This window comes from Andrographis paniculata, unplaced genomic scaffold (genome assembly GCF_009805555.1).
Source record: "Andrographis paniculata isolate CXL003 unplaced genomic scaffold, ASM980555v1 Contig5END, whole genome shotgun sequence".
Classification (NCBI taxonomy): domain Eukaryota; kingdom Viridiplantae; phylum Streptophyta; class Magnoliopsida; order Lamiales; family Acanthaceae; genus Andrographis; species Andrographis paniculata.
In genome coordinates this window covers 1,204,879-1,221,020 of record NW_026137595.1, presented here as the reverse complement: position 1 = coordinate 1,221,020, position 16,142 = coordinate 1,204,879, and the positions used below count along the sequence as shown (strand labels likewise).

Here is a 16,142-nt window from a genome sequence, read left to right as displayed (position 1 = left end):
TTTTTTTAGAAAAAATAATTATATATTTTAATAGCATTTTAATTTTTAACCTTAATTAAACTAATTAATTAACTTAATCGCACAAAATATATTTTCTTCGTCCACAATATATGCTTGTTTGCTTTAAACATAATTTTTTGTGAATATAATAGTAATATTATATTAATTGTGATATAAAATATATTATCACAGTCCAAAAGAATAAATAAATTTGTGTTGGACAGATTTAATATTATTGACATTTATTTTTATATAAATATATTAATATAAAAAATAATAATATTTATATAATAATATTAAAAATATAAAAATATTTAACAGTAAACATGATTATTTATAAAAAAAAAAAAAAAATTATTATTTTAACATAGACAAAATTAATAGTAAAATAAAATTATTAAATACTGAGAAAATACCTATTTTGAAAAACATATAAATGAATTAATAAAATAAAATAATATTTAACAGATTAAATATATAAATAGTTGTAATATTTTTGTAAGTAATTATAAATTAAAGAATATATAAAAAGTATTTGATAAACTTATAATATAGTACTATAAGCAATTAATAATTAATTAAGTAATTAATAGTAATATTTTCAGACGACCTCCTCGATCAGAAAGGAAACGGAAATGGCGAATTCCTACTTGAAATGAATCTATCTATCTGCTAGGGTTTGCAATTTCGTCATCATCTTCTTCTTCTCCCAATTTCATTTCGATTCTCGTCGATTGCGGCGTCGTTTCTGAATGCATAATCACGTTTCTTTATCCCTTCAATCCAATCGCGCACTCTTTTCTCCGTACCTCGACGCCCTCCAAAACCCTAGATTTTCCCCCAAGACGAGATTCCAAACTCGTCCTGTTTTCAAATGCTGCGGAATTCAGACTCACGTTCCCCCTCAGCTGTGCCGTAATTCCATCAATTACGCCAATGGCTCGCTCGAGGGTGATAGGGGCATTATATCCGTCGGAGTTAAGGATTTCGACGTGGCTACGCTCGGGAATCTCTGTGTTGATATTGTGCTCAACGTTCCCAAACTTCCGCCGAAGCGCTTCGACGAACGCAGGGCTTATTTGGAAGAATTGGCCAAATCGCCGCCGGATAAGGTTGTACTATGCTTTTATTAATTATTTTTTTATCGTTTATTTCAATGCTTTATTAGGGCAATGGCCAAGAAATTATCAGTCTGTTATGTTTCTGAATATTTTTGTCAGATGTGAATTTTTTAGAGAGGATATAGTGCTCAGATTTATTCGAATATTTTGCATAGGACAGTGTTGAAAACACCATTGAATAGTGTATATGTGATGTGAGTATTAGGATGAATGGTGTTTTTCAATCTAAGATAAGATTTTCTCAGGCATTAATAGAGGAGTAGGTATGGACCTTGCTGCTGTTGATTTGTGTTTGCTCTATGTTCTTGAAGCCCCTACCTAATTCCCATAGTGCATACTCGCCGTGAACTGCCCTCGTATTATGAAAAAAGAGGGAGATTGAACTATGTTGTAGCTTAACACTTAGTGCTAAGTATGATTTTGAAGTTAAGGTTCCAAATTTGGACAGAAGACTACTTACACTACCATTTTTCTTGCAATGTAGAGGGTTGCACGTACCATGCAGGAAATAGAATTGTGGTGGATGGAGAAAGCAAGAGTTAAATTTTTCTGTGGCTTAGACTAAACCTATCTAATGTTTGATCACTAGCCGACTGTTGATAAGAATATAATGTGCCCTTTTTTGAAGCTAGTTTGTTGGAAAGTATCCTGTTCTTTTGTGCTTTAAGGAATTTTGCTGGAAATGGATATAAGAAACTGCTAAAAGTTAACTTTTTTAATGTTTTTAGACTAACTGGAGCGAAAGGGTTTTGAATCTATGTGGCAATGTTGATTCATGAGGATTCTTTATCAATGATTCTCATGGTTTGACTCTTTATGAGAGTAAAATTCTTGACAGTCACCATTATACATCATGTATTATATTTTGTCGCCCAAAATTTTAACCCTCTGTAGAGAGTCGAGACTTATTTCTGCATATGCTAAAATTCTTACTGATGTAACGGATATTGATGGTTTAGTTGTATTAATAGAACAATTGGGAAGCTGGTGGCAACTGCAATATGGCCATTGCAGCAGCTAGATTAGGGCTTCGTGTTGCTAGCATTGGTCATGTCGGTGATGAAGTCTATGGTCGTTTCCTCTTAGATGTGCTTCATGGTGAAGGGATCAGTATGGTTGAAATGAATGAGCAGAATTATGCAATTGATGCATCGTCAACCACACCCGAGACACTTTTGTGCTGGGTTTTAGTAGACCCTTGGCACAGGCATGATTTTTGCAGGTATTACAATCAGTTTAAAGTTTGATGTTTGAGGTTGCAGATGGAGATTAAGGGTTAAGAACCTAAAATTTATTTCTTCTGCAGCCCTGTAGATTTTCATCAGGAGCCTGCGTTTGGTTGGATTCAGATTCTCCCGACCAAAACAAAGATGGCTATAAGAAGATCAAAGATCATGTTCTGCAATGGGTACGGATTTGATGAGCTTTCCCCACAGCTACTTGTGTCCGCTTTGGAATATGCTGTTGAAGTAGGAACATCAATCTTTTTCGACCCTGGACCACGAGGGAAGTCTCTGATTGCTGGAGCACCGGAAGAACAAATGGCCCTTGACAAGTACCTGAGGATGAGTGACGTCCTCCTTTTAACTTCAGATGAGGTCTGAATTCCTTTATATCTTATTTCTACATGCTTTATGCATATTACTTTACACCATCATAATCTTGTGGCGAAAGCATTATAAGAGACTAAAATTTTCGTCGAGTTAGGAAGCTGCCATTGTCATGCACCTATTTTATCATTCTTCTATCATTTTTTAGGTTTTTATAACGTGCAGGCTGAATCATTGACCGGCAGAACCGATCCCATATTAGCTGGACAAGAGTTGCTCAGAAACGGGGTTCGCACAAAATGGGTGATAATCAAAATGGGGCCAAGAGGTTCCATTCTAATCACGCCATCAAGTATATCTTGTGCCCCTGCATTTAAGGTAGTAATTTTCATATCCTCGATGCAATGTTCACATCCTAGATATAGTCTTACATTTAAATTTGCACTTTAGAACTTCAATTTGGGTCCTGCATATTCATGACCCTTATTCTATAACCCATCCTATACAAACAGGTTAATGTCATCGACACAGTTGGGTGTGGAGACAGTTTTGTGGCACCCATTGCATTTGGTTATATACATGACATGTCTTTGGTCCAGACATTGACCGTTGCAAATGCAGTGGGCGCTGCAACTGCTACAGGCTGTGGTGCCGGTAGAAATGTTGCTGCGCTCAACAAAGTTTTGGAACTCGTGACAGGATCAGACCTCTACGAGGATGACAAATTTTGGGTGGATTTGCTAAAAGAACATTCTGAAACAGACGAAATCACAATCCTGACCAAGAATCCTCCCGGAATTGGTAACAAGAACAATACTTGGCTCCAACACACGCCATTGAAAGAAGTAGTTTCTGAACTGCTACCCAAGCTCGGGTGCCAACAGGCATTGCAGATTGGAGCATCTTGATTCGAGAATAAGTTAATTTTCTTCGAGCTAGGATACACACAGATGTGATTTTTCAAAGGGATGGAGATCCCAGTGTATAGTCAGTCAATCTCGAGGGATCACAGAGCTACAGCAGCCCCAGCCCCCTTTCAGTAAACCAAGAAATTCTTTGCTTAATGAGGATAAGCAATTGAATTTTTGTTTTGGATCGTTTTGATGTAATAGCCGACAGGTAAGTTACACTAAGCAAGTCCTATGTGGTGGCGGGGGGGTTTTGAACAGTGTCATAAGTTCACCTCCCACACCACTGTATTGCCTTTCACGGGCTTTTTGGTTGATTTTAGTTTATCGGGATTGTGTTTAAATTATATTTTGTGGCCCTAAACGTATATAAAGATTTAAGATATTAGAGATCTATGGGAAAGTTGATTAGGGCCCTAAACTACACCTGAGTTAAACCATAAACGACGAAAAAAAAGTAATTAAGAACTACACCTTAGCAAACTACATTTGCAAATTCTACTACTCTAATGATCAAGCATCAAAATATGCTGTATATAGAAGAGTCGGGCAGAATTGATGTACCTTGACACGCAGCACAGCTGTCTCTAAGGCCAATAGCCAGCGCCATAGCTAGAACTCTGATCGGTTGGCCAGGGAGGAGGATTGGCTGTTGAAAAATGAAAATTGGGATCACGAGGGGCGTAGGGATTATAACCTGGAACTGGCGGAGGTGCACTATGACCGGCTGGCCAGGGAGGAGGATTGGCTGTTGAAGAATGAAAATTAGGATCATGAGGGGCGTAGGGATTATAAACTGGAATAGGCAGAGGCGCAGCATTCTGTCTGTTCATAGCCTCAGCGAGAGAATTCTGCATCGTGCAAAGTGATTATGTATAATGTGAATGCGAAACACTAGGTTCTACAAGGTGACATAGTCGACCTATCTAATGTAAAAGACAGATGAAAAGAGTTTAGCTCAAACAGGAAATGGGAAATACCTGTACCAACTGCTGTGCAGCTTGGACTCTGTTGAGACCGATCACAGCATCAGCATATGTCAATGGGATTGGAATGTTCTCAATGACCTGAGACAAATAATTACACAAGTAGAGAAGCAAATATGGCTCAAAAAAGACCAGGAAGATTCATGGATTAAGAGATTCGACAGCCTTAAGATATATATAGGCATCAAGGACCACTGAAAATTAACAGGTAACAGATGCACTTTAGGATCAACTTCGAAATTAGTTAGTTCCTTATATATATATATAGCTATTTCAGGCTTAAAATCTTTAGAGATAAGGTACCCCAAAGATCACTTCTTCGAGATACATAAAAAGCAGTGATTAAACTAAACCACACACACACAGAGGAAACAAAAAAAAAAAAATCCCAATGTATCCCTTCGATACTCCAATTAAAAAAAAAAATGGCAAACATTTTTTGGACAGCAATTTACCTTGGTGATAACTGCTCTCTGGGGATCAACATTACTTGTGTGAGCTCCCATTGTCACATCTCTTCCATAATTTGGCTGGCTCAGATGAGTTGACTGGTCCAAAGGAGGAGCGTCGGGTGGTGGAAGGTAATTACCATATTGATACCCCCGCTTTGGTAGGTTTGCAAGAGTATTTCGTTCTCTCATCTGATCATGTAAAATAAGTTCTATGAATATACACAACCGGAGAATAACAAGGATCACAAATTCTTAAACTCAAATTTACCCGGTCTATAAGAACTTGAAAAATACTTTCATCTACTACGAATTTCCTAAGGTGTGCACCAATCAATGCAACAGCCATCTTTACATTTGAGGGCTCCCCTTGTATCTCAACTACACTATCGTCTGGTAGAGCAAATGGAGGCAAATGTTCTGCAAAGATGAATCCAAATTGGCAATGAAGCAAACAATAATTGAGTAGCAAGAAAATCCAAGAAAGTTCGAGAACTGTGTGTATCTGAAACTCAGTTGTTTTATTTCAACATTTATGGGTAATTGAATGAACAAGTATCAAAAAGAGCATTTCAAATAAACCACAAGCCATCAACCAACATACTCAGATACTGATGTACCTCCTCCAAGAACTCGGATAGTAGAATTTGAATCATGTCGAATTGACTTTATAGTATCTCCATGTTTCCCAATCAAATTGAAAGCCTGTCCACCAGCCACAAGAATTTTTGTGCAAACAGTTCCACCTAGTGGACTAGCTGTATTTGTCACTTGGTCGATAATGTGTTCATGTAACTTTATTAGCCCATCCAAGGCAGGGGAAAGAGAGAGGCCTGGAACTTCTGTAGCATATATCATTACCTGATGAGGTCAAATTCATTAGTTCATAAAATTACAAAGCAAATTCACGAAATTAAAATTACAAAAATCCTTCTCATTGCAAAGCTTGGTTATAGACCATTATTGAAGAAAAGAACAACAAATTCATCTATACCCCACAAATAAGCACCATAGATATTCAGTTGCTAAACTGAACAATGCGAGTTCATCTTTAACATGTCAAAGTTATTCATAACGATCAGCATTTTAAAATGCATCACTGTCTCATATTCGCCATTTGAGCTGTCTACACATATATCATGCATATGATATTGAATAAAATGATAGGAACGGTTGGAAATGACTCGTGCAGCTAGAATTTAGAGCTTAACAAACAGAATATTGGGCTAAATAAAGATGCACGTTCAAATTCATAATAATTCACACAAGATCCAATTGATAAATACTATAACTGAATATACAAAACGGAAACACTATAGGGAACATCCATCAAAGTTTAGGTCAACCAATAATCCTAACAGAGTTTATAGTAAAATACTGTAACATGGATGATTGTGATTAATTAGTATTTGTCGATCCTTGCCAATTAGCAAGTTAATCAGATTTGTTTTTGAGAGTTCTTGTTTTGATACAGGATGTCAATGACGTTGTATGAATTTTTAAGATATATTTCCTAAAAGTTGTATGATGAAAAGGAAGTTATGTTGACCATAATATTGGATGTTAACGATAACCAATTAACCATTTAATTGTTTGCGAAATATTTTTATGATAAATTCAGAAACTCAAGTAACTATTTATTTCTCTTCCCATAGTTTCCCTCATAGATGCCTCTCATTCTTAAGCTATAGCAGTAAATCTAACATAGTTAGGTAGAGTAGCATATTTGTCCAACTCATTATGTTATTTACCCATTGTGAGTTTATCAACTTTTGCAAGACATCAATTGACCAAGTTCCGAAGTTACCCGAAAGAGAGCAATCCTTGGTACAGATGTCCTCACAAAATTCAATCTGACTTAGAGCCAGAAGAATAAGTCAGCTCTTAATGCTCGAAATTCATCTCTGCATTCCAGAGCTTGATTCTTCAGATTTGAGGCCAGATGATACATTGAAATCTTGCTTAATTCGCAAAACCTGCATGCATTCATTTTGGTCACCATAATAAAAAGAATTTCTCCTTTCTTTCCCAAATTCGTTATAGTTATCTGTAATATTTGATACTATTGTTAAGGTATATTTTCAGTTAACTATCTCCAAGATATAGAATTATGTTTAGATTTTGTCCATGTCAATATTGGCTCCAAATAAAGCCTATCACTCTCCCTTCAGGTGACCCGTTTTATGTATTTTTAAGCCTTTTCAATCTCTAAATCCCCAATATATGAATTTCGTACTAAGTTTATCAGGGTCAGCACTGAAAAGTATGGAGGTCCCAGGATTTGAATAGTCACAGCTCTAACTAGTCACGGTTATAATACGGAAATAATGATATATCCATGTTATCTATCAAAAGCAAGTAGCACTGGGAAGAAAAAAAAAACATGAGTCTTCCTAAGCTCTTCATAATATGACCTTATGAACACCATAAGTTTTCAACTTAGATTCATTTTGAAAACAAGCAGAATTAATGAGTATGACTATATAGGTAAACGAAAATATATAAGCTCCACAAACCGAAAGCAAATTCAAGTCATTACATACTGACAACATTCAAAGAGGAATTAATGTAGCTATAAAAAATCAAGCAGAAGAAACCATATCATAAGCAAAAACTGACAAACAAAAAAACAGCATGTATATAACCAAAACAAACTAATAACATTTCATGAAAGCCATCAACAACTCACAGCTCTTTCTATAGTACCAAGAAGATCATCAAGAATCTCAATTTGAGACTTCGATTCATGACGTAATTTCTTAATACATTCTCCTCTACTTCCCATGATACCACCAATCCTCTGATAATGGACTAGCATCCTAAAAACAGTTTGTCCCGGCCATCCACCACATTTCGCCTTCTTAACAGAAACTGTAGCATTCTCGTCTCCTTGTACTTCTTCAGGATTATATGATTCCTCAGGAGGGCAATCAGTCTCTTGCACATCTTGCGCATTCTCTAAATCCTTCTCATCTTTCTCTTCCATTTGCTGCAATGAATATATACAGAACATCAAATCATGCATATAACTCAGAATCATAATAGTCCATCAATAAATGTCACTTAATCACAGCTTACACAAGAACGATTGTCAATTCATAATCTACACATCGCTAACAAAATTTACAAAAATTTAGGAACACTGTATTAAACCAATTTAATAATTAAAAACACAAAAAATCGAAGCGCAGGAAAGAAATCCTTTTGCCACATCCAATTCAGTCCGAGCCTTCCTTCACAACAAAAAAAAAAAAAAGAAAAAGAAACTGCTCATACACAATTGCATTTGTTTTTTCCACACGGAACGCATTTCGTGCGCGCTGAAGGCCAATGCAAAAACCGCAATAATCCAACTAAACATCTCACACATCTACTACGCTTCCTTCATCGAAAATACAAACCACACAACCAAAATGCAAACCCAGGAATAAGAACCTTAAAACCAAAATAGATGCTAAAAATCTCTACCATCCAACAATCCTTATGCTCGGACGACGGGAACACGCCATAGTAATTCAAACTTACTTGCACACTTACACGGGCTAGAAATTAGAATTGCAGAGTTAAACGAGTGCAGGTATCCGAACCAACAACTCGAGCGGGAGAACTTCAAAATGCCGCGCTAGGCGTAGTAGGTTTTTATCAGTACGCGAAGGCTACCTGTCCAAGTTATAGATAATCTCAGATTACCCCTCTAATTTGTATAAAATTTCACTCAGACCTCAAAGTTAATAGCAGTGAGAGCTGTCACTGTAATCTCTGTTTACTCCTCTAACTTAATCGAAATTCCCTTCAAGTCTCCTCATTCAAAAGTACATGGATAAAAAAACACACAAATTTAGCAAATCATCTTTCTCGTCCCCTTCTAAGTTCATATTTACATTTTGCCGTCAAAATATTAAAAATATTATATTATATACTCTTATAGCTTAGAACAGGCCGGACGAAGATAGTATTTTATAATTAACTACTTTGCTCCGTTCCAAAAACTATAGGCTTGATTGCGTCGGAGAAATTAAAGAGTAAAAATAATTTTATAATAATATAGTTATTTATAAAAATAAGACTACTATTTTGGACCAAAATAATAAACAGATTATTATATTGGAACAGATGGAATATTTATTTCGCATTTGAGCCTTCGTACTACTTTCAATTTTTCTTTTTATTTTTCTAAATTTATGGGATCTAATTGTAAAATTTCTATATTTTTTAAAAAAAAATTATAAATTAATGATGTCTCGGATACTCTCCCTCCCAGAAGGATAGACCAGTATAATTATTTAGATAATAAATAAATAATTTTAAAATATGTGTTTAAATATTTTTAACATTATATTTTAATAAATTATATTTAAAAATTATAAATTAAATTAATTTATATTTATCAAATATATTTAAATAAATAAATTTATTAAAAATAAAAATAGTCTAACAACCAAAAAAATAAATAAATAATATTTGTGACAATACAAACCCAAACAAGAAAAATGTCACATAGTTGCATTGTATAGATGTAATTCATATACTGAAGTCAATTGTATTATATATTACCTTTAATTATAACATATCTTGTATATTCTATATACATCAGGTCTACATGCTTTTATTTGTTTCATCGAATAACCAACCAAGCACATTAAACTTTTTTCTTATTATTAAAATATTTAAAAAATACAAAAATATCTCTAGTCTCTAATTTTTAAAACAATAAGAATCTTTCAGATATGGGCCGAGCCCAACCAAAATCGTGGGCCCAATCTTCGAACCCACGTTGGTATTCAAACAAACATAACCAACTTAGTACACACAAATCACAATGCACAATACAACACACAAACAGCAGAAACAACAAATTCAATAATACACACACGCATATGTATGTATACGTATGTACGTATCCAAAATTACCTGGTAAAACGAGTATCGTATTATTACCTGCTTGCCTGTCTCCATCCCCAAATAAACTGATTTCCTTCTTCAGACATGCAGAAAGGTAAATAAATCTCTCTTATTAGATCATCTGATTCATAATAACAACAATATGTATGAATGCATTTCATTCCATGCATGTACGTACTTCTTACGTCTCTCATTCGAAAGGTCATGTCGACGTCGACATCAATTCCCACGCCAAGCCCACCTACACAGAGATCCTCGTATCCATCATCATCGGATTTTTCATGGTGGTCGCCGTCCATTTTCGCCTCAAGAAAATCCGGGATCAAAGGTTTGCGCCGCGGATAAGGACCACCGACAATGGCCAGGTTATCAGCATCGAAAAGTTCTCTCACTACGTAGGTAGGTTTAACACAAATGAATAAAAAAGAGTTCGATTCATCCCAACCTTTTATTTCTTCAGATCCCTCCGAACCTGTCATGAATGAAAAAAGAAAAAAACTCAGAATGGAGGCATATTGATTTGAAATGGTTGAGATCTTATCTAACAGTGTGTTGTGTGGACGGACAGCGAGACAAATGGGGTTCTCGGACAGGAGGCAATGCCCAAACCTCTGCAAATTGGCTTCGGATTATATCCGCAAATCTGAGGGATCTGAAGAAGACATGTATGAGTTCTTCTCGAGCGAGCCGGGCGTTGATTCCCTCTTCATTAAATTGGTCGAAGAGTTCGAGAGATGCAGCCTCAGTTACTTCGCCTTTCATTGGAGACACGCTTCCTATATGATCAGCCAGGTCTGCATTTCAATCAACGAATTTAAATTATAAAAATGTATTCAAATCAAATCACAATCAGAGTATCACACTGATCAGGTGTTGGGAGGCGCCGAATCCGGGCCGAAGAAGAAGCTCAAGCACATTGTCATGGCGGCAACAAGGTAAGCTTCTGCACATATATCTTCATATACCGTTCGTGAAAATTCAAGTACATAACTATTAAAGATAACAGAATTTTATTTTGCAAACTTAAAGAGAACAGAGATTCGAGAGGGTGACTAAGAACCTGAAGGTGACGCGAGTGTTTAACACGCTGGTGGAGGAGATGAAGGCGATTGGTCTCGTGTGCCTTGACGATTCGCAGTGCACAAATGTGATGGTTCCCATGGCTCATAAAGACAGAAGCCCTGTTCTCCTCTTTATGGGTGGTGGGATGGGAGCCGGCAAGAGTACCGTGCTAAAGGACATTCTGAAAGAGTAAGAGAATCGATGTTATGTGACCTGCAGCGACAAAATACATAAGAACACTTCAATTTTAGTCGATTAAATAAGTTTGCAAGATTATGAAGTAATATTAGGACGAAGAATTGACCATGGCTACCTGAACAGGCCATTCTGGGCTGGAGCATCCGGAAATGCTGTTGTTATCGAGGCAGATGCCTTCAAAGAGTCGGACGTCATCTACAGAGCCCTTAGCTCAAGAGGGCACCACGACATGCTTCAAACTGCTGAACTGGTAACTAACTAATCCGCGCCACAAATTTTATGCATTACAAACGTATATATGTAAATGGTAAAAGGGATTCATTAAACTTCTGCAAAGAAATACAATAACATTACTCGACATCTTAAAAGCAAAAGTAACTATTGCATAAACATAACATCATTATATGTATTTAACATGATTAAGAAGATATCAGCGTCCAAAATCCTTTGAGTCGACGTGTAATAGTTTGTTCCTGCACGTTATACATTGTTTCCTAGTCCAGATTAAGGCTACATAATCTAGAGAATGCAATATATATGAATTGCAGCTTTAGCAATGCAATTGTAGATCGTTAACTTATATAGCAACCATATTCTACAGCATAAGATCGTAAAGCCCTGTTGCTCTATTGTTCTCTACGACTAACTATTTACAGACATTATGACAATCTTGCGTCCTAAATGCAATTTCTAGGTGCACCAATCATCTACAGATGCGGCATCATCTCTCTTGGTCACAGCACTTAATGAAGGGCGAGATGTGATCATGGATGGCACCCTTTCATGGTTACCATTTGTTGTGCAAACAATAACCATGGCAAGGAATGTTCATCGCCGCCGATACAGAATGGGAGCCGGCTACAGAGTAGACGACAGTGGAGTTGTAACTGAAAACTACTGGGAGCAAATTGATGAAGAACAAGAGCACGATGGAACTAAAAGAAGAAGACCCTACAGAATAGAGTTGGTTGGCGTTGTCTGTGATACTTACTTAGCAGTCATTCGAGGCATCAGGTAAGTGAAACAGATAATAACCACAGCATAATTCTCTCTATATGTTACAAGAAGATAGATATTCACGCATGTGGTACTTCATTGAACATTACATATAAATATAAATGCTAAGAACTATAAAATAAAACTATTACCTTATCATAGTACCGGAAAATAGCAGCTTCCAAAATTTAGTCGGCAACTACTATCTTCCGGGCAAGATAAAAGCTTTTGAAGCTGATAGTTTGTAATTCTTCTGCTGCAGGAGAGCTATCATGAGTAGAAGAGCTGTGAGGGTCAACTCACAGCTGAGATCACATAAGAGATTTGCAGATGCATTTAAAACATATTGCCAGTTAGTAGACAATGCTCGATTGTACAGCACCAATGCATTGGAAGGCCCTCCCAAGGTAAAATTGACAGTGTCAACCATCCAATTGAACACAGGAAATGCAACTCAAAGCCAAGTATAAGAAGATAAAATCATACATATGAATATAAGAAACAAGACATTTTCATTTCCCTGAGCAAATTATGCGGAGACAAGCACGTATTTTTCACTAACATGTTGTGGTCATGAAGTTGATAGGATGGAAAGACAAGGAAAAGAACTTGTTGGTCGACCCAGATGAGATAAATTGCCTGCAAATGGTAAGCAGGTCGAATGAAGAAGCAGAGAACATTTATGAGCTCTACAAGAATCCAAACCCGGCTTTTGAAGCAGGCTCAGTTTGGCATGACATAGTTTTGTCACCCTCACGGACAAACATTCAGAAAGAGCTCAAATACGCTATCCAGAAAATTGAGAGACTGAGAGAATAAATAATCAGGCATGCTGGCAGTTACATATATCTCCCAACGTATGTCTATGAGGCTACAAGATGACAGAAATGAAGTTAAGTGGAGTTCTCTATCTAAAGATCAATCATATATTCAATATTTTCTTAGGATATGACTTCACACTTCTGTTAATTCATATTATAACATAGGTGAGTGACAAGAGAGCTGAACATGCAAGTTCCTAAATGCAGTATGAGAAGGGAAAAGCTTTTTTCATGGGCTTTCAAGAATGTAAAAGACATGGCAGCAGAACACCATAGATTTCGAGTCACTAGTTTAATTCTGTGATGAAAGGATAGGTATACAAACAAATTGTCAAGCATTTGAGAATCTTTTTTCTCCACAGATAAATGTGCTACTCATGTGCCAGAAGCATCAAGCAGTATACAATTTAGCTAAAAGCCGCGTAAAGTTTTTCTTCTTCTCTGCTACCAATAGCCCAGAAACTTAACAGTAATCCTACTATGAGAGGCTACACATAAAATCAAATGGATTTAAGTTAACCAAGCACAGACATTGTGCCAAACTTCAAGAAAATCCTGAGATAATAGTATAAAATTCCCCTGATCTGCAGTAAATTGTAGCTAAAGGATTTCTATTCAAAACTATAATCAATCTTCTGCTGCAATAAAAGAAGAGTGATCCCTCTGGCAATAAAACTGTAAGTAAGCTCAGAATTCAACAAAAAGGATTAGTAATTTTACCTCTTTCCCCAATAGGTGCCTTGCACTCAGGGATCAAGTCAGGCTTTCTTTTACGTATGGGGATTGTACTCCTCATGTGTTTGAAGCGAATCCAACTCATCCAGCAATCCCTGCTTTTTCGGATTGCAGTTAAACAACAACATAATAATCAATCAGTTAGCAGAAATAATTAGCAAAAACTAGAAAAGGAGAATCAAAGAAAAGAGATAAGCACACCAATGAACATTACAAGAAACTCACTGAATCTTTTCTTTTCTGGAAAGATGTGAACTACATAATCTAAATATCCCCAAAAACCACTGTATAGGAGAAACAATAAGAACTGGAATTCACTATAATCAAAGGGCCATATAAAACGAAAGTCATGAAGTCTACACCCGGAAAAAGGCTCTCAAGGGTTAATTTACAGTACTATCCTACAACGAAGTTTATTGTTTCCAAACTACCCTGAATTCACTTCTTCCCTTTCTTTGCGGCGACCTTCTTCGCCGGAGACTTAACCGATTTTGGCTTCTTGGCAACTGGAGCTTTCTTCGCAGGAGCTGCTTTCTTAGCAACTGGAGCTTTCTTTGCAGGAGCAGCCTTCCTTGATGGAGTCAGCCTCGTCGACGTCCTGGCAACTTTGGCAGCCGGTTTCTTCTCAACCTTTAATGACTTCTCCGGTGCTTTCCTCTTAGGCGCGGCCTTCGCCTTCGCTGGAGACGCAACAGGCTTGGTTTTGGCAGCTGGTTTCGCCTTTGCTGCGGGTTTAGGTTTTGCGGCGGCTGTCTTAGGCTTCGGTTTGGGCTTTGAAACTGTAGTTTTCTTCTCTTTGGTAGCGGTAGCCTTCGGCTTCGGTTTCGGCTTAGCGGCGGCGGCGGCAGAAGGCTTCTTCTTCGCCGGCGCAGAAACAGCAGCTGGTTTTGACGGACGAATCGCCGGCAGCTTGTACGAACTCTTCACTTTGACAAGCTTTTCATTGGCAACAAGCTTCCTCAATTGGGTGAGTAGAAGCTTCCTAAAGTTCCCCGGCAGAGCTTTCTGCTTATCTTCGATGAACTTCGTAATCGCGTATTGACTTGATCCGGTTTTGTCCTTCAACGTGACGATCGCATCCTGAATCATCTGCGCACACAGACAGATAGTCAGATCTTATTTCCCAATCACTCAAACACCACAATCAAATAATCGTATCATCCAATACCTCGAAGTAAGGCGGGTGAGTCGGCGAACTACGCTTTCTAGGCGCAGGTACTTTCTTCGGTTTGGCTGCGTTCGCCGCCGCACCTTTCTTCGCCTTCCCCGATTTCGCCGGAGGATTCTCTTCCTTCACAGCCTCCTCAGCCGCCGGCTGCGCTACCTCCGTCTCAACAGCTAGAACTGCATCTTCTGTAGCCATGGAGAATTCCAGAATCGTTCAGAAAAACAAGGATTAGAGCCTTTCGGGATTGAGAAATTCAGCAAATCGAACTCCAGAAACCGCCGTACACAATTCTCGATCGTAGATTTGATCTGAGACGAGTGATGCAGAAAAAGAAATGGAGTTGCATAAATAGGTAGCGTTATTTGGATTCATAACTCAAAAACGAAATCTTATTGGTGGAGAGGTGAGTGACGCGGATCCAAGCCGTGGATAGATTTTAAAATTCAGCCGTTAGATGAGATTTAATCGACGGTAGAAGCCTTTTATGAATATGACCGGTTGGATTGTATAGCCAAAAGTTGGATCTTTATGCACCCTAGGGTGTGTTTTTGTGCTCGATTAATTGAACAATAACTTTGAGTAGATATTTTAATTTTTTTTGAATTTTTTTCATGTTGTAGAGAATTTCGTGAGCTTTCCAACGAATATTTATTCGACTTGTTTCGTTGACTGGTTCGAGAGATACTACGTTTGAATGACAAACTGGTCGATACATATATGTTTAAAGAGTGTAATCTAGTTTTCAAGCATTGTGTGAAAATGCTCGATATTAAAATTTGGTTTTGAGATGGGATATGAAACTAGCTTAAAGTACAAACCTAATGAATCGAAAATCGTTGAAATCAGATAAATTTTGGATGGTAAAATTTATATACGAAGCTCGTGGAAGATGAACATTTACAAAGTATATGTTGAAATTTTTGTTGAAGACTCATGTAACACACTACTTTTGTACATGTGTAGTCAAATGGATTTCTAATAAAAATAGTTTATTTTATCTCATAAAATGTATGTAAAATAAAATTTAAATTCAAACTCGAATCAAAATGAAATAAATCCAAAAAAAATTGCTATAATACTATCCCCTTCTATGGGATGATTATATGTGAGATATGTTATCTTTGTCCATTATATTATTTATCAATTTTTTTTTAAACAAAAATAAAATTAAAATACATATTTTTTTAGTATTTATATTATATCAAAAATTAATTTTACATTCAAAATATTATATTAATACTTATTT

The 16,142-nt window shown here is 36.8% G+C and overlaps 4 protein-coding genes across 16 annotated transcripts; 2 read left to right on the top strand and 2 right to left on the bottom strand.

Annotated features, from left to right (window-relative positions):
• Positions 1–583: 583 nt before the first annotated feature.
• On the top strand, positions 584–3,926 carry LOC127259194 (fructokinase-1-like). Its single transcript, XM_051286364.1, has 5 exons — positions 584–1,112; positions 2,093–2,343; positions 2,428–2,719; positions 2,897–3,049; positions 3,184–3,926. The coding sequence occupies exons 1-5, from the start codon at positions 753–755 to the stop codon at positions 3,577–3,579; spliced, it is 1,452 nt and encodes a 483-aa protein (XP_051142321.1). The 5' UTR covers positions 584–752; the 3' UTR covers positions 3,580–3,926.
• On the bottom strand, positions 2,426–10,237 carry LOC127259195 (flowering locus K homology domain-like). Of its 13 annotated transcripts, XM_051286376.1 has the most exons (10): positions 10,095–10,174; positions 9,926–9,992; positions 8,552–8,674; positions 7,704–8,003; positions 5,635–5,875; positions 5,286–5,434; positions 5,021–5,206; positions 4,560–4,646; positions 4,144–4,430; positions 2,426–2,680 (listed from the first exon to the last, which is right to left on the bottom strand). In XM_051286376.1, exons 4-9 carry the CDS (start codon positions 7,998–8,000, stop codon positions 4,167–4,169), a joined length of 1,224 nt encoding a protein of 407 aa, XP_051142333.1. In that variant the 5' UTR covers positions 8,001–8,003; positions 8,552–8,674; positions 9,926–9,992; positions 10,095–10,174; the 3' UTR covers positions 2,426–2,680; positions 4,144–4,166. The 13 variants fall into 13 exon arrangements, with proteins under 13 accessions (XP_051142333.1, XP_051142325.1, XP_051142328.1 ...); XM_051286368.1 differs by lacking the exon at positions 8,552–8,674 and having other exon boundaries at positions 10,095–10,237; XM_051286371.1 differs by lacking the exon at positions 8,552–8,674 and having other exon boundaries at positions 9,953–9,992; positions 10,095–10,237.
• LOC127259085 (calmodulin calcium-dependent NAD kinase-like) lies at positions 10,081–12,991 on the top strand. Its single transcript, XM_051286233.1, has 8 exons — positions 10,081–10,315; positions 10,485–10,708; positions 10,787–10,851; positions 10,946–11,167; positions 11,300–11,426; positions 11,871–12,190; positions 12,435–12,579; positions 12,752–12,991. The coding sequence occupies exons 1-8, from the start codon at positions 10,081–10,083 to the stop codon at positions 12,989–12,991; spliced, it is 1,578 nt and encodes a 525-aa protein (XP_051142190.1).
• A 947-nt stretch (positions 12,992–13,938) lies between these two features.
• On the bottom strand, positions 13,939–15,231 carry LOC127259197 (histone H1-like). The gene is made up of 2 exons (XM_051286379.1): positions 14,897–15,231; positions 13,939–14,817 (listed from the first exon to the last, which is right to left on the bottom strand). Exons 1-2 carry the CDS (start codon positions 15,089–15,091, stop codon positions 14,167–14,169), a joined length of 846 nt encoding a protein of 281 aa, XP_051142336.1. The 5' UTR covers positions 15,092–15,231; the 3' UTR covers positions 13,939–14,166.
• Positions 15,232–16,142: the final 911 nt, after the last annotated feature.

Excerpts from the sequence above, each read along its gene's own strand:
- LOC127259194 (XM_051286364.1), top strand. The coding sequence starts at position 753 with ATGCATAATCACGTTTCTTTATCCCTTCAATCCAATCGCGCACTCTTT. Across the intron at positions 2,344-2,427 it reads CACAGGCATGATTTTTGCAG|CCCTGTAGATTTTCATCAGG; the intron begins GTATTACAATCA and ends TTTCTTCTGCAG. Across the intron at positions 2,720-2,896 it reads TCCTTTTAACTTCAGATGAG|GCTGAATCATTGACCGGCAG; the intron begins GTCTGAATTCCT and ends TATAACGTGCAG.
- LOC127259085 (XM_051286233.1), top strand. The coding sequence starts at position 10,081 with ATGCATGTACGTACTTCTTACGTCTCTCATTCGAAAGGTCATGTCGAC. Across the intron at positions 10,316-10,484 it reads AAAGTTCTCTCACTACGTAG|CGAGACAAATGGGGTTCTCG; the intron begins GTAGGTTTAACA and ends GTGGACGGACAG. Across the intron at positions 10,709-10,786 it reads CTTCCTATATGATCAGCCAG|GTGTTGGGAGGCGCCGAATC; the intron begins GTCTGCATTTCA and ends CACACTGATCAG.
- LOC127259195 (XM_051286366.1), bottom strand. The coding sequence starts at position 8,054 with ATGATTCTGAGTTATATGCATGATTTGATGTTCTGTATATATTCATTG. Across the intron at positions 5,207-5,285 it reads TTCAAGTTCTTATAGACCGG|ATGAGAGAACGAAATACTCT; the intron begins GTAAATTTGAGT and ends TTACATGATCAG. Across the intron at positions 4,431-4,559 it reads CTGCACAGCAGTTGGTACAG|AATTCTCTCGCTGAGGCTAT; the intron begins GTATTTCCCATT and ends TGCACGATGCAG.
- LOC127259197 (XM_051286379.1), bottom strand. The coding sequence starts at position 15,091 with ATGGCTACAGAAGATGCAGTTCTAGCTGTTGAGACGGAGGTAGCGCAG. Across the intron at positions 14,818-14,896 it reads CTCACCCGCCTTACTTCGAG|ATGATTCAGGATGCGATCGT; the intron begins GTATTGGATGAT and ends CTGTGTGCGCAG.